Source organism: Chrysochloris asiatica, unplaced genomic scaffold, assembly GCF_000296735.1.
Source record: "Chrysochloris asiatica unplaced genomic scaffold, ChrAsi1.0 scaffold00214, whole genome shotgun sequence".
Taxonomy (NCBI): Eukaryota; Metazoa; Chordata; class Mammalia; order Afrosoricida; family Chrysochloridae; genus Chrysochloris; species Chrysochloris asiatica.
In genome coordinates, this window is record NW_006408732.1 from 3709543 (window position 1) to 3733153 (window position 23611).

Below are 23611 nucleotides of genomic sequence, written 5' to 3' on the forward strand. Positions count from 1 at the left end.
ACTTCAAGGTTGGTGGCTCAAGCTCACCAGCTGCTCCTTGGAAACTTTATACAGGGTTGCTATGGGTCGGAATCAACTCGACGGCACTTAACAACAATAATATGTACTATGTATAATGTTGTAGCACACACTTTGCTAATATTATCACTCTCAGTTGTTCACTCACAGATGGTATGATTTACTGTTCTAAGCACTGTCACAGAGCAGTGACAATGAAAGTGAGGGGGTAGAAAGAAGTATTCAACTCATGTCAGAACTAACTTATGACAAGAGTCATCAGAAAAAATTCTGTTGTAAGTCAGGGGCTATTTAGATATCTTTTTATTATTATCACCTCCATTTATACGTAAGACATTTAGGTATAAAGAGGATAAGAAACTCTCCTAGAGTGGACTAAACACCAGGCACTCTGCTGAACCCAGGGCTGAAGATTCTAACCACAATGAACTCTTTTTAACACATACTAGGACAAGATGAAATGGGCCTAAGCAATATTAATCTTTGGCATCCTTGGTGGACTGTTTGGTTCTTTTTTCTTTTCCTATGAGTATAAAGTTATTACTTAACTTAGTATTGTTGTTGTTTTCAAGTGCCTTGGAGTCAGTTCTGACTCACAGAGACCCTGTATAGGGTTTCCAAGGAGCAGCTGGTGGGTTTGAACTGCTGATCTTGTGGTTTGCAGTCCAGTGCTGATCCTACAGTGCCACACCAGTTATTGTTATTTAACTAGCCATGTGAGTAATTTCAGAACACTGTCTTAAACAACTTTTAAGTATCCTTTAGAGAATATTGAACAGGACGAATGAAGGAGCAAAATGAAAGGACTAAAAAGACGAGGACAAATACTATTTTCTAGTAAAATTAAAATGAAATTTTTCACCTGTGAAGTGGAATTTCACTGAATCTGGGAGACCTGAAAGAGTAGGAAAGTAAAAATCAGTATATAAAACATACTGGGGTCAGAGATAGGTGGATAAGGTCCAAAAGATGGGGGAGGGGTTAGGAAAGCAAAAGTTATTCAAACCTAAATTTTTCTGGTTTAAGGGAAATCACCAGGACAAATGTAATGCTTAATTAAATGGTGCCAACATTAATTTTAAATAACAGAAAGAACCACATAGTAGGATAATTTTATACTAAAGCAGTTAAGAGTGATTTATAACACATTCATTTAGATCCTATTTCATCAGTACATAAAATCCTGCAAATCAGTGAATGTGAATGATACCGTATATCACTGACAAAGAGCTCAGGTGGTGAATTCCATTGTAGAATTGATTGATGCCTGGGACATTGATTTATACACTGTAACAGTGTGCATGATTTATCTCTTGGCATTTATCCCATAGATTATACAGGATAGGTGTCTGCTCTCTCTAAAGAGACTTGAACAACTCAGCCAATCATAATGGATACAGAAATGCCTTCAGCCATGGCTGACATGTTTTCTTTCCCTCTAATCCCAGGATATCCAGAGTTTCTTGTAAAGTAGATCTTATAAAATAGGGGTTATAGAACCATGAACATATTTATGGGCTATTAGTTACCCGGTTACTCAACACTGGGGATACTCCTTAGAGAAGAGAGCTGTCCTTGCCATTAGAGATTGTCAAATTAATTGAGCACCGACCATTTTCCGGACAATTGAATTTATATAAATAATTGGAAATATTACTTTATGTCTTTACTAGAATCAAAAAAGTACCTCTAAACTTATTTAATCAATGATCAAGTCAGCATAAGAAATCAGCAGCTGTTGTTACTATATAAAATGCTGTATAGTAATCATTTTATGAGGTGCACATATCTTAAAGACTCTAAAGATGTAGGTTCCAAGATGTTTAGACTCATGCGAAGATAAAGACTCAAAACTCCTGCTTTGCAGCACTACTGGATCAAACGGAGAGATGGGGTGGTGAGGAATAAAGATATTCTGGCTTAGTGGAGAGGCACACACTGGTTGTAATTAGAAACTCAGTTACTTTTTTTGTTGGCTTTTACTTCCTTTAAATAGATGGCTTTTGTCAAGATGTTTGTCTGCATTCTTTATTTTTACATGAAACCTTCCCTGCAGACTCTTCTTAACTACATATCTGTCTACTATGACTTCTTCACACCATTTACATCATTACAGTCAAAAAGTTCTTAGTGAAAAGCCATCCTGTTCTATCTTAAGGAAGTTTCTAGGTAGTGCAGACAGTTAACACTCTTGGCTGTTAACCAAAAGATTGGAGGTTCGAGTCCACTCAGAGACAACTCAAAGAAAGACCTGGCAAATTACTTTCAAAACATCGAACACTGAAAACTCTCTGGAACATAATTTTTCTTTTATATACATGAGGTTACAATGAGTCAGAATTGATTCCATTGTATCTCAAAATCCAGACTACATGGTCTGGCCTCTATATCTCCCACCAGGCTCACCTTGCTTTGGTCTGTCTTCCTTTTCCACATCACAGCTACAATGACTTTCTTTCGATTGTATGTTCTCTCCCCGCACAGGGCCGCTGCATATTCAGTTTGTACCCTTCCTTCAGTAAGACTTGTCCAACCATCCCAATAAGCACACTTAGCCTTCTTGTTAGCTTAATTGTTTTGTTATTATTAAGTGCCATCGAGTCAGTTCTGACTCATAGCGACCCTGCATAATGCTTCTGAGAAGCAGCTGGTGAGTCTGAACACCACCGACCTTGCAGTTCAAACTGACCTTGCAGTCCAAGGCATTTACCCTCAGCGCCACACCAGGGCTCCTTGCTAGCTTAGATATGTTCCTTAAATGTGAACACTTCCTTGAGGAAGCCTTCCGTGAACCCTCAATCTAGGTCAGTCTTGTTAAAATGTTTAATGTCACCACTAAACATTCTTCTTAAAGTTCTTATCTGAGTTTGCAATTATCACTGGGTTCAATGTCTGTCTCTAGATTCCAAACTTGTTAAGAGCAGAGCCCATGTCTCTTCTTGCTCACCACTGTAACTCCAGTGACTGACTCATAACACACCAAAACCAAATCTTACATTGAGATGATTCTGATTCGTGGCAACCCATGAGTTTCAGAGTAGAGTTGCCTTCCATAGGGTTTTCATGGTTGTGATTTTTCTTCTGCTGAACTTTTGGGTGGGCTCAAATGATCAACATTTTGGATAGTAACTCAAATGGTTAGTAATTCAGAGCTTACCTATTTACACCATTCAGGAATTCTTGATTGATAAAATCAAAACTCCTTGTCACTGAATCGATCGTGACTCCTAGCAACTCTATAGGACACAACAGAAGTGCTCTGTAGGGTTTCTGAGACTGCAAATCTTTACAGGAGCAGAAAACCTCATCGGTCTCCCTCAGAGTAGCTGGTGAGGTTGAACTGCTCAACTTGTGGTTAACAGTGCAAATCTTAATCCATTACATCACCAGAGCTCCTGGCGACTGGGACACAGACAACACAAAATAAAGTTTACTAAGTATATGGTACATAAAGAAATGAAGGGGAAAAAAATGAGCTGTAACCAGGCTACATATTAGCCAATATGCCATAAGCTCTTGGTGTGGCGCTGTGGGTTAACGCACCAGACTACAAAGCTGTTTGAATTGCAAGGTTGGCAGTTCAACCTCACCAGTGGTTCCTTGGAAACAACATTCTGAATAATGCAGTGTCGCCAGACTATACATATAGATGGACTAGGGAAAGGGTCAAGACCTTCAAGATCCAGGCAGAGAGAGAAGGGAGCATTACCAGCGAAGGAGAAGGTCATGATCTCCTGGAGGTGAGGAGCTGCAGTAGGAGGTCGGTATAGGATGTTGCCTTTGTTAACATCTTCCTGTGTGAAATACCGGATGGGAGAGTGAGGCTGGTCTCGGTGCTCGATGATCCCTGGTAAGAGATTCAGCATGAGCATCAACAACAAATCTGACCACTGGCTGAATGACCAGAACCTCCAAGCCAGCCTGCCTCACCCTATTCCTTCCCCAGAATCTTTATTCCTCAGGAGGAACTCCTCTCAGGTTGCTTCTGTGTGATAGAATATTCTTTAGTTATTCAAGGTTATACAAGCAACGCAAATATGAGTCATTAGTAGGATTTGTTGAATATAAACCATAGACTAACATGCAATCTGGGAATCCCTGGGTAATGCAAGTGGCTATTAGCAGTTAAGGTTAACATTTTAACAAATGGTATGGATTAAGTTGTGTCCCCCCAAAATGTGCTATAAATCCTAACCTCTATGTCTGTGATTGCAATCCCATTTAGGAATGGCTTTTTTTTGTTATTTTCATGAAGCCAGACTAGTGTAGGGTATGTTTTGAGTCAATCTCTTTATGAAATACAAAGAGAGCAGATTAAGACAAGCAGGAAGCAAAGATGGGGAAAACTGATGCCAAGCCACAGGGAGCTCTCTAAGGAACCTGGAAATAAATGCAGAAGAGACAAGAACCTTCCCTGAAAGCTGACACAGAGAGAATGTCATCTCCTAGAGTTGGCCCTGAATGCAGACTTCTAGCGTCCTAAACTGTGAGAAAATAAATTTCTGTTTGTTAAAATCATCCTCTTGTGGTTTTTGTGTTATAACATCACTAGGTAACTAAGACAAGGGGTTAATGCTCTTGGTAACTAACTGAACGGCTAAAGACACCAGGGGTGTCTCAGAAGAAAGTCTTGGTGTTTTACTTCTAAACAACTAGACATTGAAGAAATGAAGGGAATAAACAATGAGCTGTAACCAGGCTACATATTAGCCAATATGCCAGATAGTGTAGTTCTATTCTAACACCATGAGATGCAGTAAAACTGATGACAACTACTGCTCCTAATGCCACTTAGACTAGGCAAGTCTTCAGAAATTTTAGTTTGTTGTTGTTGTTGTCATTAAGTGTCACCAAGTCAATTCCAACTCATATCAACCCTGTATAGGGTTTTCTAGGCTGTAAATCTTTATGGGAGTAGAAAGTTTCATCTTTCTCCCATGAAGCAGCTGGTGGGTTTGAACCACTGACCTTGTGGTTCACAGTCCAGTGCTTATCCTACAGAGTCACCATGCTCCCAACATTAAAGATACCGTATCATCATTATGAGATACTTTGAACCAAGTTTAAATTCAAAGGTCGTGATCCCTGAGAAGTTGGCATCCAGTAATGCTGGAGTGAGATTTTATCAGTCTTCCCTTTTTTCTTCAGAAACTTCTTCATCTTTGGTTATGATCTTTGGCAACAGTAACATAGGTCTTGATTACACTAAGAACAGATTCTGCAACTATCACCTCATTTGTGATAACGGCACTAGGGGCTCCAGATTTGCCTGTGGTTTCTAAATTTGGCGGGTACAGAACTGATGCTGTGATCATCTGTCATGGTCCATTAACTCTTTAAAGCAAGGGCAATGTGAGGCTTGGTGCTGAGCTGATTCCACTACTGAGACATTGAGAAACCTATGCACATTTTATAGATAGTGCCTAGACATTGAATTACAAAGAAGTCCTTCTGGACACCAGCAAGGGAGGGAGAACCTCTAGCTATGATTTAGAAGATTAAAAAAAAAAAAAAAAAAAATGGATGGGGTGACTTTTAGACTTCAAATTCTCTTGATTGTATCAAGAACGTAATGGACTTTAATTTTTAGACTTTAATATCTCTTTGGGAGTTTGATAAAGTGAAAGGGGAAGGGATTGGGCTTAGGGGAACAACCTCAGAGGTGGGAGCAAAGCTGGCACATAAAGGTCAATTTCCTTTCTTGTGAGGGGCAACAACAAACATAGCTTGTTGGGCACAGGTTTCTTAGAGGTTAAAAGATTTAAGGCTGGAGACGGTAGTGAGTGACTACCAATTTTCTGGCTATAGTTGTATATTTCTATGTTCCCCTAGAGCTCTTTATGAGAAGAAGTGTGACTTATCCAATTGGGGAAAGGAACTGAGTATTTGTGGTCCAGTTCCTTGCGCTCAGTCCCTTTGTAACAAGTGGAGTTCCTTGTCCTTAGCACTTGCTCATCTGGTTTGTTCTCTCCTGTTATAACTTCACCAGGGCAAACTCTGTCCTTGTAGACAATGGCTGTGTTTGTTTGTGAGTTCCATTCAGTGGCTGAAGTAAAAAGCCCCTATACGACATATATCGACACCATGTTATCTCATGCAGCAGACTGTACCAAGGCTGACCCATTCGTCTCTATCTATTTGACCACAGGGGAGGGGAACAAAACCTCAACAAGTATTTCCACATATATTAAGCAGAGAAAATTCCAAAACTTTTCAGACTATGCATAACTGGAAGACCAGAATATCACTCAAAAGACCATTTATTGCACATCTTACCTTGACTTGGATGCAGAGGTAGAGTGATATTGTATATAATCTTTCCACTTGGCCTTTCAGAGTTTACAAAGGAGAGGGAATGAGGCTGAATCACAGTCAGGCGGTCTTCTCGAGCCTAAACAAAAAATTTAAGAGGAAAAAAATGGGTGTAATGAAAACAAAAGCCAGAGGCAAAAACCAAACCTTAGTTTAAAAAAAAAAAGCAAAATTAAAAATGCACTCTGGGCTTTTAAATTAATGACACATAGCAACATTTTACCTAAGACTTCAAAAGAAGGATCTGGTGTCTGGAATTGCAGATTTTGTTAGGTATGGGGATCTATAACATGGTTATCTACAAACATACATTGGAAATATTGCAGGTTCTGTTCCAAACCACTGAAGTAATATAAAAGTTATGTTTATACTATAGTCTATTAAGTGTGCAATCATTATGAAAAACTGTGAGAATTACCACAACATGACACAGAGATACAATGTGAGCCCACGCTTTTTGAAAAATGGTGTTGACAGACTTGTTCAATTTAAGACAGCCATAAACCTTCAATTCATAAAAAATACAGATTATCTAAAAAGTGCAACAAAGCAAAATACGCACAAAAAAACAGGGTATGTATATAGTGCCCCCCTTCAGGTCTTCTTACAGCCTGACTCTTTTCTCCCTAGACCCCTGGCCCAGGCTTAAATTGATGCACTTTGGGGAGGTTCCCATCTAATCTCTGATTCCCTAGGTGTAAATCACACTGAGATGAGGCTTCATAGTTGGTTCACCACATCTTTCTACCTCTAACTTAATGGGTGAAGGCTGCATCTGGCAAGAAGCTGTAAGGAAAGTCTTGGTCCAATATTTGGCAAACACGTTCCAAAGGTTTGTAAAGGAAACCCTGGGGATCTCGAGCTCAAGATGCTAAAGATAAACTCATTTCAAACACCAAAAGGGGGTTACTATCTATTTTCAGAGATTTAAGAGCTGTTTGCTTATTATAGTACATGAAAAAAACTTTTTTTTCTGTTTCCAGAAAATTTTCCAGTATTTTCCTTTTTCCAGTCTACTATTCAGAGGAAGGACTCCCGGTGTGGCGCTGTAGGATTAGTACTGGACTGCTAATTTCAAAGCCGGCAGTTCTAACCTGCCAGCTACTCCTTGGAAACCCTATACAGGGTCAATATGAGTTGGAATCAACTCGATGGCACGTAACAGCAACAGCATTGAAAGGAAGTACACGTTGCTTTTCACTTACCACAGTGTTCAAAACACAATAATGGGTCAAGCAACAACGTATGTGTGTAGTTTTTTCTGTTTTATTTGCTGGTGCCCATATAAAAAAATTCTGACTTATGGTGGCTCCAAGTGTATCAGGATAGAGCTGTGCTCCACAGGGTCTTAAAAAGCTGATTTTTGTTTGACAGTAGCTTGAAAACATCATACATAAAAATAAATAAATAAATAAAAAGTAAAAGGTCATTTAAAAAGACAGGAAAGGAAGAAAAGACTCTGAAATTTGCTTCTGAAAGTAGAACAGCTAAAGTGAAAGCAAGAAATTATGAAGTAAAAGAGCTGAACAGAACACTTCAAAGGAAGAAAAGTTTTGTAATGAAATGTACAAAGACTTAGAGTTAGAAAACCAAAAGGGAAGACACAGCTTTGTATTTTTTAAGCAGAAGAACTTAAGAGAACATCCAAGCCTCAAGTTATAATTCTGAAGGTCCAAATGAGGACTTCATGCTTGATGAAGTAGAGGGATCCTGAATGAGATGGCATAGGACCAGGCAGCATTTCATTCTGTCTCTATGAGTCAGAGCCATTGCAATGGCACTTTAATGACAACATGGGCAAAATGTTGCACAAAGCAGAAAGCATTGAAAGATGATAAAGGGAACACACAGAGTCACTGCACTTAAAAAACAAAAACAAAACAAAACAAAAAACAACACCTGCTTGTTCAACCATTTCAGGAGGCTTCTCAATATGATCAAGAACGGATGGTACTGAAGGAAGAACTTCAAGTTGTACTGAAGGCAACGGTGAAAACCAAGGTTCCAGGAATTGACAGAATACCAATTGAGATGCTTCAGCAAATGGAAGCAGTGCCACAAATGCTTCCTTGACTATGTCAATAAATTTGGAAGATAGCTACATGGCCAACTGACTGAAAGAGATCCATATTTGTGCACATTCCAAAGAGAGATGATCCAACAGAATGTGGAAATTATTGAACAGTATCACATGCAAGTAAAATGTTGATGAAGATAATTCAAAAATTGTTGCAGCAGTACATCAACAGGTAGCTGCAAAACGTTCAAATCCGATTCAAAAGAGGACATGGAGCAAGAGATGTTCTTGCTGATATCATATGGATCTTGATTGAAAGCAGAGCATTCAATCACCAGGAGGCTGTTCATCTGTGTTCACGATGCCAAAGCATTCAACTATGTGGACCATACATATTATGGATAATATTGTGAACACCAGGAATTCCAGAAAACTTAGTTGTGTTCATGTGGAACCTGTACATAGACCAACAGGCAGTAATTCAAACATAACAAGGGGACACTGTGTAGTTTAAAATCAGAAAAGGCATGCATCAAGGTTGTATCCTTCACGATACATACTCAATCTGTGTGCTGCACAAATAATCTAAGAAATTGGACTATATTAAGAAGAACACAGCTTCAGGATTAGGTTTAACAACTTGCAATATGCAGATGAACCAACCTTGTTTACTGAAAACAAAAAGGACTTGAAGCACTTACTGCTAAAGGTCAAATAATATAGCCTTCATGTGGCGCTGTGGGTTAATGGGCCAGACTGCAAAGTTGTTTGAACTGCAAGGTCGGCAGTTCAAGCTCACCAGCTGCTCCTCAGAAAACCTACACAGGATCGCTATGGGTCAGAACTGACTCGACGGCACTTAACAACAACAACAACATAGATTACACTACAACATTAAACAAAAATCCTCACAACTGGACCAATCAACAACATTACAATAAAGGAGAAAAGATTGAAATTATCAATGATTTCACTTTAATTGAAGCCATAGTCAATGACCATGGAAGCAGCAGTTAGGAAGTCAATGTACGGCCTTGGGCAAACGTACTGCAGAAGGTCTATTTAAAGTGTTAAAAAGCAAAGCTGTCACTTTGGAATGACGATGGCAAGATTTTGTTTCATATATTTTGGTTGTGTTATTAGAAGACCATGGAGAATGAACTGCTTCGCAGAGCAGAGGGTCAGTGAAACCAGAGGAAGCTCCTCAGTGAGATGGACTGACACAGTCACCGTTAAGATCAGCTCCAACACAGGCAGTGTGGAGAAGATGGCTCACCACCAGGCAGTGTTTCATTAATTCTGTTGTGCACGGAATCACTATGAGTCAGAACCACCTCGACAGTACCTAACAACAAAACAACACATCATCAGGACTTGCTTCCAAGGTGCCTTTTGGTAGACTGGAACCTCCAATTTTTTTTGGTTAGAAACCAAACATTAACTGTTTGCACCATCCAGGGATTTGTATACCTATGTTGTTGTTAAGTGCCATAGAGTCGATTCCAACCCATAGCGACCCTGTGTAGGGTTTCCAAGGAGCAGCTGGTGAGCTTGAACCGCCGACCTTGCAGTTCAAACGGCTTTGCAGCCTGGCGCATTAACCCACAGCGTCACACTATAATACCCATGAAAAAATAATGAGAGAATCAGAATCCATGATTAGGCATTGCAGTAAATTGGGGCCAACAGAGAAACAACACAATGGAAAACTAGGCTGGGTCAGAAACAGGCTGATATAAAACAAAACAATATCCAACTCACTGCAAGCTGACCCCTGAAGGGGGACTAAAGTTTGACATGAGCATGTCCTGCTCTTTGAAGCCCTGCTCCTTTAAGAAGGAATTTCCCTATTTTAGGAAAAGATTAAGCAGGGCTCAATAATGTTCATGGAGTCAGGCGTGGTGTTCTTCCTTTTAACCCTGAAAAAAAAGATTGAAGGTTGTAATTGCTTTGTAATTGTCCCTGAGGCATACTTGTCTCGGGAGAGGCTGCATGTGCAGGTCAGGACAACCCTACCTCCACCCCCACCCCATAGTAAAGAGTCATATTTCAGGCTGCTGCTCAGGTCTGGAATGTAATGAGCAAGGAAAACCAGAAGTGCAAATAGCAGCTGGTTTCCCATCCTAAAATAAAACAAGTAAGGGCAACAGATTAAAAATATATAACCTATATGGGGGGTTTACAGCCCCAACTTGTATGCTCAGGCCTACAGACAGGTATACGTGTGGGTATACACACACAGACAAAAACATAGGCTCAGTACACTTAGTACAGTGTTGTACCTTTAATCTCATACCCATCAGAATAACTGAAAATCCTCAAGAATACTACTGGGATATTTTTACAAATCTAGTTATCCCTGAAACAATAAAGCAATAATAAGAAGAGAGAATTATAATGGACAGAAACTATGGAATAGGGAAATATGTTTTAGCAGATATTCTATTAAAGAATTTATCGATAGTATTTCTCTTGTAATACAAGTAGACACTCGGTAGAAAAAAATAGAAGTTGGTTCTCTGAAGAAAGCAATATTGAGGCTGAGTATGTATCAAAGTGTAATCAATTTTAAAATTGGCTATTTGCAACTGTCAATATTTATCAATTAAACATAATAAGAAACCGGAGGTGAAATTTAATAGAAATCATTACTAAAGACACTTTTTAAAAGTAAAATTTCCGTCAACACAAGAAGATTACAGAATAATGGCTTTTGTAATATACATGGTGGTGGTGGTGGGCCAGGAGTTGGTTCTGACTCATAGTGACCCTGTACAGGGTTTCCGAAGGAGCTCTGCTAGCGTAGCGGTTACAAGTCAGACAGCTAACCTCAAGGTCAGCAGTTCGAAACTACCACTGTTCTGCAGGAGAAAGATGAGGCTTTTCTGCTCCCATAAACATTTCCAGCTTTGGAAACCCAGCTAGTAGTTTCAAACTGCTGACCTTGAGGTTAGCAGCTTGACTTGTAACCACTATGCTATCATATCACCTCTGAATATATCCAGAGTCTAAGTGCTTCTCCCCACCTTCACTGCCCAGCCCCCCTCCTTAGAGCCACAATTTCTCATTTGGATTACCACAAAGCCTCTTGTCCCTATCTACAGTCCATTCAACCTAGCATAAAGAGCTCTCCCTATTGCAGGGCTATTTTATTCAGAATAAAAGCTAAGTTGCTCTGATGAGTCATGTGGCTCTACATGATCTGTCCCTCCCTGCCTCCCTGTCCCTCCTTACTACATCACTGAATTCCTGTCTATTATTCTCTCTCATCACCAGCCACTCTGGCTTCCTTGCTGTGCCTTGAATATCCAAGCACAGTTCCAACTCAAGGCTTCCACATAGACTGTTCCTTGGATCTGTACTATGCTTTCCTCAAATACCTGTCTGGCTATCTCACATACCTCCTGCAAAGGTTTTCTTTAACTGTTATAATAATATCTCAATAAAACCCACCAGAACCACCTGATTTAAAATGGCCACCCAAGCAGTCCTTGCCCCTAGCCCTGTCCCTCACCACTACAGTCTTGATCCTCTTTGCCCTGATATACTTTTTTGTTTTACATAATGCCTCTCACGAACATACCATACGTAAGTTTCTTAGTCATTGTGAGAAACGTTGTTGATGATACCCAGATACTGCCTCAGCCCCTCTTGGTTACTGGTGGGTCAGTATAAAGCCCTGACTCTAGGGCTTTACCAATAGCAGTGAGGTTGGACCGGGATCGGGCAGTGTTTCATTCTGCTGTGCATAAGGCTGCTGTGAGTCAGTACCGAGTCGATGGTCCTAACAACAACAAGAAGGACTTTACCCTGATGTGTCTCCAGAAGGAGAAAGGGGCTGGACCGCTTTATCCTTTATGAGGTCACTGATGAGTTATCATGAATGCTTACTGACAAATGCTCAAGAAATGCAATCTATACTCATTTTAGTAAGAGTGGAGCTTTTTAATCAGACTTTGCAAAATTGGGTGCCAAACCCAGAAGACACGGGCAGACACACCATGCAGCCGTTCTGCAAATAATTTTATCTCCTAGCTCAGATGTCCCTCTCCCAGTTTCTCACTGACTGAGTACTTTAGGATTAACAATCTCCTCTGCCATCACCTACTTCCCCTTGATGGTTGCATTCTTATTTCAAGCTCCTCCTTCTCTAACATGTTCCTTTCCCCCTGCCTTAGTCTCTCCTGCTCACATACATACCCCAGGTGCACAGGCCTCTGTTGCTATGTCCACCAACAATCTATGTCTGGTCTAGCAATTTCCTGGAACCCCTTATTCCTGAAGATGGATGATCTTGAGAGTGTCTCACATTATTGCGCTTATTACTTACTGCCTATTTCCCTGCAAGAGAGTAGAACGGGAATGCAAACTCCACAAAAACAGGGATCTTTATTCAGGGACGGATCTCAAGCACCTAGACAAGTGTCTGGCTCGTGGTAAATGTGCAGTAAGAATCCCACTGTGAAAAGATTTAGCTAACAAATGAAGGAATACTTTTAACAACTTCATCAACAAAAATTTTAAATGCTTTCTTTTGCATTCAATGTGGCCTGAAGACTGGAGGGGCAGATATTTTAACACTTGATGATTTGTTAAGGGCTGTCTCAGTCAGTTCCAACTGATAGTGACCCTGTAAAGGGTTTCCAAGGAGTGGGTGGCAAGTTTGAACCACCGGCCATGTGGTTCGAACCGACCTTGTGAATCAGTGCATTATCCTACAGCACCACACCAGGACTCTATAAGCCTTAGCAAAGTGTGCCTGGCTTCAACCATTAAACTGCCAAGTCAGGATTTATCAATAATGGTATTGTCATACTTTCTTTAAAAGAAAAACAAATTTCATACGTTGATTGTCATTCTGCCAAAGTCAGCAACATCCATAGCAGGCCTGAGAAATTAGATAGACGATAAGGAGAATGAAGGTCTCCTCTCACAGTTCATGCAGCAAACAGTAAGAACCTACTATGTCGCTATGGGTCGGAACCGACTCGACGGCACTTAACAACAACAACAACTATGTACAAGGAACCAAGCAAAGAGCTATAGGAGATGTAAGATGAAGTAGATATAGACACTTCTCTCAAGCAGTTCCAGTTTTAGTAGGGAAGGTCATAAATAACTCTAAGGAAGAAAATGCTAAACAGCATGAAAGGTTCAGATAAAATGCAACAAGTATTGCAAGGCTAAAGAAACATTTCCAGTGATTATAGATAATAATTCCATTAGTGTTGGAAAGGTCTCAGAATAAAACATGGACACAGAAGCCCACAGCTATAAAACAAGTACAACCTGTCCCAACTTAAGTCTACACCTACACACACATAATCTATCCCCTTTAAGTGGATCATTGCTAGCCTCATAAAAAGGGTTTAAAGAGAAATCTTGCTATAGTCTAGAAACAAATGAAACAAAGAAAGAAGAGCTTTCATGTTCAAGGCCTTTCCCTCAAGTGGTGACTTTGGACAACCCAAGACTGAGTAGCCTGCAACCAATATGTTCTCCTAAACAGCAAATAAATCTGGTCATGCTGCTCTTCTGCTGCAAATCTTTCAGCACTCTCCTTATAGGCAGTCCCTAGGGAATGAATGTAGGACTTATGAACCACTCCTATTTTAATGCCATGCAAATATGCCCTCACTTTGAAATGATTCAACCAACCCATACTCATTACAAATTCTTCATCACAATCACCTTCAGTTTCTGCACGTATAGCTTTTAAATTAAAGTAGGCTAAATTAGGACTTCATACACCTGGTCTGACTTATTTAGTAATTCTTAAAGACACAGTTAGGAATCATATTCCTAACTGGGGACTGTCTAAACTTCCCCAGCGGCCTTTTAGGATAAAATGTCAACAGTTCTGTCTGATTTTTAAGGTCTTCCATGATCTTATTTCTTCTTCACCTTGGGATTTATGTTCCAGCTCACTGAACTACCTGCAGCTCATCAAACAGGCCATGTTCTGTGTCTCCAATTTTTTCACTTGCTACTGCTTTTGCCAGGAGCCCTGATGGCACTGTGGGCTAGGCACTGGACTGTTAATCACAAGGTCAGATGTTCAAGCCTACAAGTCACTCTGCAGAAGGATGAAGCTGTCTGTTCAGATTTACAGTATTGGAAACCCTACATAGGGCCACTAAGACTCAGAATCAATTTGATGATCCTGGGTTTGTTTTTTTGATTTGGCCCCTTTTTCCAGGAATGAACTATTTCTAGTCTGGTTCTTCAAGTGTGATTCCCAGAGCAGCAGCAGGAACAGCACCTGGGAACTTATTAGATCTGCTCATTCTCAGTCCTCTCCTAGACGTACTGAATCAGACAACTGAGGTGTCACTCAGCAATCTGGGTTTTAACAGATTCTGTATGTGATTTTAATGCATGCTGAGTTTGAGAGTCTAGCCTAGAGATATTTTACCTTCAACCTTAAGATTCAGTTCAGGTCACCACCTAGAGAAAACCTTTTTTGGACCACATCACCCACTTCCATTGGATTAGGTGACCTCCTGTATCCTTGCTCTATCATAGCATTTATATATTTGTTATGACAAAATACAAATGCTTATACATTTCTTTGCCTACCCCTCATAGGACTGAAGTTTCTAGAGAACTGGCACTGTTTTACTCTCCCTGAATCACCAATATCTGCCACAACACTTAGCATAAATTCCACCTTGCTGTAAGGTCAATTCTGTCTCATGGTGGCCCCATAGGTATCAGAGTAGAACTGTGCTCCATAAGGTTTTCAGTGGCTGATTTTTCAGAAGTAGATCTCCAGAGTTATCTTCTAAGATGCCTCTGGAAGGACTCACACCTCCAACCTGTCAGACAGCAGCTGCTGAGCGTGTTAGCCACTTACACCACCCAGGGACTCCTGGAATAAGTCAGGGGTTCAATAATATTTGTAAGTGACTTAATGAGTGGAAAGGTAGACTCTTACCCATAAAGACATAAATGAATATACTAAATGGTTCATAATGTATTTACTAATTAAGAGCAAATCTTGTAAGCTTAGATGTCGTTGCTGTTAGGTACTGTCCAGTCCGTTCTGGCTCATAGCGACCCTGTTTCTAATAAGCGGGTGGTAGGTTTGAACCGCAGACCTTGTGGTTAGCAGTTCAGTGCTTACCCTAGAGCACCACATGAGTTCAAATCACAGAATTGACGATGTGCTTTTGTCATAGATTACAAGTATATTCCAGAGTAATGTCCTAAATTAGTGTCAAGATAAATACAGAATGTGTTTACTTTAAGGAGCCCTGGTGGTGCTGCGGGTTAAGCACTGGACTGCTAATGCCAGGTTGGTGTTCTAACCTACCATCTACTGTGTGGGAGAATGATGAGACTATCTGCTCCCGTCAAGATTTACAGTCTCAGAAACCCAGTATAGGGTTGCTCTGAGTCGGACCTTACTTGATGGTGGTGAGCTTCGTTTGGTTTGGTGTATATTTTAAGGACTAAACAAACAAACAAACAACAAAACAAACCCACTGCCACTGAATCAATCCATCTCATAATAACCCTGTTGTTGTTAAGTGCCGTTGAGTCGGTTCCGACCCATAGCGACCCTGTACAGGGTTTCCGAGGGTGTAAATCTTTACAGGAGTAGAAAGCCTCATCTTTCTCCCACGGAGCAGCTGGCAGTTTCAAACCGCTGACCTTAAGGTTCGCAGCCCGATTCGTAACCACTGTGGGACAGAGTAAAACCACGCCACAGGGTTTCCGAGACTGTAAATCTAAATGGGAGTAGACAGCCTCATCTTTCTCCTGCAGAGCAGCTGGTGAGTTCAAACTGCCGACCTTGCTGTTAGCAACCAGCACTTGACCCACTGCACCACCAGGACGAATCACATTTTATGGCAAACTAAGCTTTGAGATTGTCTCGATTACTATGGACAGATTTAATCAGCAAACTTGCAACCTTAGACCCAAAAGGTTAAGCAACTTGAAAAGTCTCTTCAGAGCATCACAGCAACAGAGCAGAAATGGCGCGAGTCTTACTGGCTCCTGCCTACCCCACCCTCCTTTTTGTTTTGCCTCTAAACTCAAAATAACACCACATTAGCATTTAGCGAGGAATGTGTATGCACCTTTTTCTTCACAGTTTAGAGAAAATTCTGATCCAAGTTCCTCCAGTCAGAATGATGAATTATAGACTTTATAGTGTTGCTGAATTATGATTTCTTTAAATTATGGTTTACGCTGGAAATGCCGAGACCAGCTATTCATTAAAAACTTTCTATTTCCCCCTCAGTGTCTCTGTCACGCCCCAGACCCATAATTTCTGAAACCATAGCTGCTCTCTTTGTTGTGGGCTCAAGGCTGACACACAACTTTGGAGTGTAATTATGTAGGCGCTAACTTAAAATGTGGATTCATGATGATTAATTTACATTGACTTATGTTTGTGCGTCTGTTGAGAAGAAGGGTTCTGGCATTCTGTAGCCCAGTCTCTGGGTTACAGTGGAGTTGCTAGTTGCCTAAACCAAGTTTCATGTACTAATTTAGCTGTCCCCTGGCCTCAAACCTCCTCCCCACACAATGTACAGGGCATTCTATGGTTAGCCCCCTGACCCCTATATCCTCAACATGCCTCCTCTGACTTCCTGATTTCTTCAGGCTTAGTGAATGAGGGGCAATTTCTCAGTATCCACATTCCCTTGTGCCCCTGCTGCTTTTCCTTGTTGTTTTTACTTCTGGTGGTGCCTTTCATCATCACCCCTCTGTTCCCCTCAATTTGCCCGGTGAAACTTCAAGTGGATAATGTACACTCCTGTGTGTAGATTCAGCATAAATAGCCCCCTCACCAAACCCCCAAAGGAACCCCCGCTGCTGAGTCCATTCTGACTCCTAGGGTCCCTATAGCACTAAGCAGAGCTGCTGCACTGAGTTTCTGGGGCTATAGGTCGTTTTGGAAGCAGACTGCCTCATCTTTCTCCTACCAAGTGGCTGGTAGGTTTGAACTGCTGACCTTTTGGTTAGCAGCCTAATGCTATAATAGAAACAAAACTTTTATTGGACTTCTGGAAAACAAAATAACAGTCTAGGTGAACAATTAAACCTGAATGGTACTGATGAAGTAAGCCTGAAATTTCCTCCAAGGGCTCAGGAAAGGACCTTTGATGGTCTGGGATGCTGTAGAAAGAATATCAGCAATGGGTGGGAGATGGAAATGGATTCCACCTAATCTTCTTTTCACTCTGGGAGTTTTAAGTTTCTTTTATAAGTTAGTGAGGAATGCGTTTACAGACTGGCATTAGTATTAAGTTCTGGGCCTGTCATTCACTGGATATTGAATCAGAAAGTTCTACCACATCTTGTAAATGTGCCTTCTTCAAGCAGAAACCCAAGCTCCCCCACCAAACTCACAGTCATGTGGAGAGACGCTCCCAGAGAGAGCTTCGGCGCCTCCGGGGTCTGTGGCAAGATGGCGATGTTGAAAGTGCGGCTCTCCAGATGGGTTTGGGCATCTGTGGCACTGGATACCTGGAATGGAAAGTTACCCTGTGAAACACTCCTAGTCTTCAGGCAGGAACACATTTATGTATTAATTTTTCTTCATTTAAACCATCTGCTTTGAATTCTACAGGCTCCTGCATTACAATCTTCTCTCTGTGCTTTGTAGCTTAATTTTTTACTGATAATAAAAATGATACCACTGTAGGAATTCTAAAAATACAGGAAAATGTAAGCAAGAAATAAAAACCACCTATTTCACTATTTCACCTATTTCACTATTTAGGAATAATCATAAACAATTTAATGCATTTCAGCTTAATCCCCACCCCCCCTTTTCTGTGCATCAGATGTTGCATGCAACGTATATTTTATTTTCCACAAATATGATCTTTTGCTGTATCATGATACCTTCTTGAAAACATCACTACTAGATAGCTACATAATATCCCATTATGAGCTTATGCTGTTAGGTGCTCAAAAGTTAGCTACAAAGCATGGAGACATCATGTACAATACAATGAAGCATTGCTTGATCCTATACAATCTTTATGATAACTTACATATTTGAACTCACGTTTGTAACCATTTTGCAGAGCCTTCCAACCTAGGGAGCTTATGAGATCCGACAGTACTCTGTGGTGATCTATATAGGGTTTTAGTGGCTAATTTATTTTTATTTTTAATGTTTTATTACGAATTATGTGATAGTTTACTTGGGAGAACATTAGTTTTACATTCATCCTATCCTATATTGTTTCATTTCCATGGTTACAATCCCCTCCATGCATCATCAACCGACCAAAGGGTATACCCTTCAAGCCTGCCCCCTGGTCATCAGCACACAGCCCCTCTCCCTCTTTTGGTCTAAAGTCCCCAGCTGCTCCATCTCTCCACATCATCGTCTCTGCCTCCATGTCAGGCATCACTGCTTCTCTGGGTAGGGTCTTGCTCTCCATTCTTTTCCCTTGTCCCAGGGACCTCCACTCCTAGACTGCAAAGTTAATCACTCCCCTCCTTGTTACAAAATGTCTACCTTTACATTTCCAACCCTCACAATCAGTCCTGTTGACAATTATTCACTATTGTATCACAAGAGACCTATCCGCATTTCATTTCATCAGCCCCGCCTAGACAGCTTGGATACTACTCAGTGGAGATTCTACCTTCCTCCATGCCCTCTGGATCTAGGTTCCTTCTTGAAAGTTTGTAATCCAGTCACTTCTTGCCTTTGTAGCCCTCCCCACTTTGGGTAGCCAATGTCCAAGTTGTCCATCCCTGTCTACTCTGTGTATGGAAGGAGTGGGAATGATCCTCACTGTAAAGATTTGTTCCCTCTTTTGAGCTACTGCATCCATAGGTGTAGGTTAAATCCATCAAATTGTATCAGATTACTCTTTTTTTCCTCTTCTTTCTTCTTCTGGTTGAGTTCTGATCATCCAGTCATTGAAGTCAGGTTAAGTGGTTATTATCTGCAAGTGTGGGTGTTCTTACGCATATGCCCTCTCTTCTTATCAGCTGGACGCCTCACTCTCCACTCTAGTCCTCTGTGGCTATGTCACTGACTCTGGGCCCAAGAGTCCCCAGGTCTTGCCACACTTCTGGCCAACCAGGTCTTCACCCGGGTTCACAGGAGTCTATTGAACATTGTAGGGCTTAGCTTGCAGCTTCACTGCTGTTTTTCCCTCACTTCCCCTTATCGGTGATGAATGTGGTCACCAATCAGAGCGTGTATTTCCATTGAGTCTTAGTCTTGGAAGGGGGTTTGCTCTGAGGGGACCCAACCACTTGCCTTGATGTCTCCTGGGCAAGCAACTTGCTTGTTCTTGTAGTAATCAGTCGATCTGCCTATATTGTTTTGTATTTTTCCTGTTGGTCTTTCTTTCAAGAAGTATCTTTTGTTCTTTTAGCCACTCCAGTCTGGTCTGAGTGGTTAATTTTTAATAAGAATTTTTATTTATTTTCTTGTTGAGAACATATGCAGCAGAACATTCAACAGTTTCTACATGTACATTTTAGTGACAATGATTACATGTTTTGAATTGTACAACCTTTCTCACCTTTCTTTACTGAGATGTTTCTCCTTCATTAATAAAAATTCAAGGTCCTGTTAGGACCTTGTTGTTAGGACAAGTTGCTGTTGTCAGCTTGATCACACACAGATAGTTCTTAAAGGAGCATAACACTCACAGCTGACATTTTTTACTAGCTAAGTTAAACTATTGTCAGTTAGTAAAAAACATCAGGGGATATTTCTGGTTTAAAGTTTTAAAGATTATCTTAGGGAAAAAGTTTCAGTGGTTAATTCACCCTCCATAGATCCAGAAAGTCTATAGTACAAGAAATTTTATAATTCTGTTCTGCATTTTACCCCTTTTGATCAGGATTCTGCTATGGAATCTTTGTCAAAATGTCTATTAATGGTAGCCGGGTACCAGGAAGTCTTTCTGATCTCATGGCAAAGGAGGCAGTTGTTCATGGAAGTATAGCCACACATTCTATATCCTCCTGTTTCTGATTCTCCATCATTCTGTGTTATTCTAGGTGAACAGAGACCAATTGTAACTTGGGTGGCCACTTGCCAGCTCTTAAGTCCCCAGGTACTATGCAATGAACTAAGAAGGAGAATAGAAGCAATAACATGTAATTAGGGCAATTAAGTAGGATGTCCCATGAAACCATGACCCTAAATCTCCAAACCAAGGAACCAAATCCCATGAGGTAGTTGGCTGTTACAGATAAGCAGCCTCAGCAGTTATTCATATATATTTTTGGGGTCATTGTAAATATATCTATCACACAACTTTTGCCAACTTTTTGTCAGGTATACAACTTATTAACAGGAATTTACAATAACTGGCTGTGAACCCTACTCTTAATCAATGCAATTTTTCCATCACTGTTACCCCTCTTTTCCCTCTCCCTCCCTCCCTCCTACCTGTGATAACCACTAATACGAGGGACTTCAAAGAATCGATGGAAAAGTGCAATGAGAACAATATTGTAATTTTCCCTCTAACTTCGTGAAGCTCCCTCATAAGCATGGTTCTCTGCACATTATCCTTTTCTTGTTTTTTTATATAAATGAGGTCATACAACATTTGTCCTTTTATGATTGACTTAATTTGCTTTGCATAATATCTTCAAGCTCCAATCATACTGTACGTAGCATGTATCAAGATTTCATTTCTCCTAGTGGCTAAGTAGTGATCCACTGTATATGTTGTTGCTGTTGTTAAGTGCCATCAAGTCAATTCTGACTCACAGTGACCCTGTATAGGGTTTCCTAGGAGTGGCTGGTGAGTTTGAACTGCTGACCTTGCAGTTCAGCCCAATCTTGTGGTAAAGGGCTTATCTTATGGCACCACACCAGGAATCCATTCCATTATATGTATGTACCACATTTTGTTAATCCATTTATCTGTTGATGGGTATTTAGACTGTTTCCACCTTTTGACTATTGTGAACAGTGCTGCAGTGAACACTGGTGTACAAGTCTCTTTTGAGTTTGTTTTCAAGTATTTGGGTTATGTACCTGGAAGCATATTTGCTTGGTCTTATGGCAGTTCTATTTTCAGTTTCTTGAGGATCTTCCACAGCAGCTAAACCATTTTACATTCCTAACAGCATTGGATAGGAGCTCTAGTAGCGTAGTGGTTACGAGTCGAGCTGCTAACCTCAGCGTCAGCAGTTTGAAACTACCAGCTGTTCTGTAGGAGAAAGAAGAGGCTTTCTGTTCCCGTTAAAGATTTACAGCCTCAGAAACCCTGTACAGGATCACTATGAGTCAGCATCAACTCCACAGCACCAACTCCACGGCACATAACCACCACCACCACTACCAGTATTGAATAAGGGTTCCAATTTCCCCACATCCTCAACAAAATTCATTTTCTTTCTTTTTTAATATTAGGCATCCTGGTGGTCATGGTAATGGTGTGCTGTGGAGTTGGTTGTGACTCACAGTGACTGCATAGAGTTTCTGAGGCTGGAAATCTTTAGGGGGGCAGAAAGCCTCATCTTTCTCCTATAGAACAGCAGGTAGTTTCAAACTGCTGACCTTGAGGTGAGGTTAGCAGCCTGATTCATAACCACTACGCTACCAGAGTTCCATTTTTAGGCATCCTAGTGGGAGTATAATTGTATCTCATTATAGTTTTCACCTGTATTTCTCAGTGGCTAATGAGTTTTTTTTTCAAGTGTTTGGTGGCTATCTGAATATAACCTTTGGAGAAATGTTTAATCAAGCTATTTGTCCACTTTATAATTGAGTTGTCTTTTTGTTATTGAGCTCTCCAAATTCTGTAGATATTTTAGTTATGTGATTCAGATATATATTTCTGAAGATATTCACCCAATTGATAGCTTGTATTTTCACTTTTTTGGTAAAGTCTTTTTATAAGCATAAGTTTTCTTTTATTTTTCAAGTTTTGATTGAAGTTTTAAATTTTTATATATGAATTTAAAAATTCATTTATTTTTTCCTTTGCCATTTACATTTTTGTTAATGTATTAAATAATTCATTGTTGAAAAATTGACTTGATAGTATTGCCTCTGCTTATTCTTTGAATAATTTTATGGTTTTTAGTTTGTACATTTAGGTTCTTAATTCATTTTGAGTTTTTTGTGTTTAGGCCATGAGAAACAAGGGTCCTGTTTCCTTTTTCTGCAAGTGGAAACCCAATTTTCTTAGTATCATTTATTGAAGATGCTCTTTTTTCCTCATCAAATAAGACTTAGGTACCACTGCCAAAAATCAGTTGACCATACATGTGTGGTTTAATTTCTGGACTCTGAAGTCTAGTCCATTGGTCTTTGTGTCTATCATTATACCAGTATCAGGCTGTTTTGATTACTTTAGCTGTACAGTATTTTTTTAAAATCAGGAAATGTGAGCCTTTTTCTTTCAGCATTGTGTTAGCTACTCAGGGTCTCTTTCTTTCTATACAAAGTTGAGGATTGTTGTTTTCCATTTTTGTAAGGCTGTTGGGATTTCCACTGAGATTGCACCGAATCTCTAGAATGCTTTGGGTAGTACTGACACCTCCTCAGTTTTCCAATCCATGAACACAGAACATCTTTCCATTGACTTAAGGCTTCTACAGCCTTTTTCAGCAGTGTTTCATAGTTCTACAATAACATCCTTGGTTAGACTTATTCCTAGGTCTAAGACTAGGTATTTATTTTTTAGATGATATTTAAATGGAATTTTCTTTTCGGATTTCTCATTGCTAGTGTATAAAAATCCAGAAAATTTTTGTTTTCGGACCTATTACCTTATAACTTCGCTAAACTCCTCTATTAGCACTAGGCATTTTCTTGTGGACTACTTGGAATTGTCTAGATATAAAATTGGAATCCTAGTGTGGTGATGTGGGATAAAGCACTAGACTGTAAGGTCGGTTTGAACCTCAAGATTGGTAGTTTAAACTCACCAGCCGCTCCTTGGAAACCGTATCTAGGGTCACTATTAGTCAGAATTGACTAATAGTCAATTAGTCAGAATTGACTAATAGGCACTTAACAACAACAAATATAGAATTATATTATCCACGAAGAGAGGTAATTTTACTTCCGCTTACCCAATCTGGATACTTTTAATTTATTTTTATAGTCGTCTTGCTCTGGCTAGAACTTGTAACACAATATTGGAGACACCTGATGAGAGTGGTGCCTTTCTTGTTTTCTCCACTTCAAGGGGTAAGCTCTGTTTTTCTGTTAGTTGTTGGCTTCTCCCTTCTATTGCAATCTCATTTAGGGGTTTTTGTAAAGAAAGGAGATTAGACTTGAACAAATGCCTTTTCTGTACC

General features: G+C 40.2%; 1 protein-coding gene across 1 annotated transcript in view; it reads right to left on the bottom strand.

Moving 5' to 3' along the window:
* The window catches only part of FRAS1 (Fraser syndrome 1), a 797189-nt gene that overhangs the window by 223315 nt on the left and 550263 nt on the right, over positions 1 to 23611 (bottom strand). The window contains exons 32-35 of the mRNA XM_006872899.1: positions 17714 to 17830; positions 6295 to 6409; positions 3728 to 3865; positions 881 to 913 (exon numbers count right to left, since the gene is read on the bottom strand). Of these exons, the coding sequence (XP_006872961.1) occupies positions 881 to 913; positions 3728 to 3865; positions 6295 to 6409; positions 17714 to 17830 (403 nt within the window). The remainder of the gene's footprint in view (positions 1 to 880; positions 914 to 3727; positions 3866 to 6294; positions 6410 to 17713; positions 17831 to 23611) is intronic.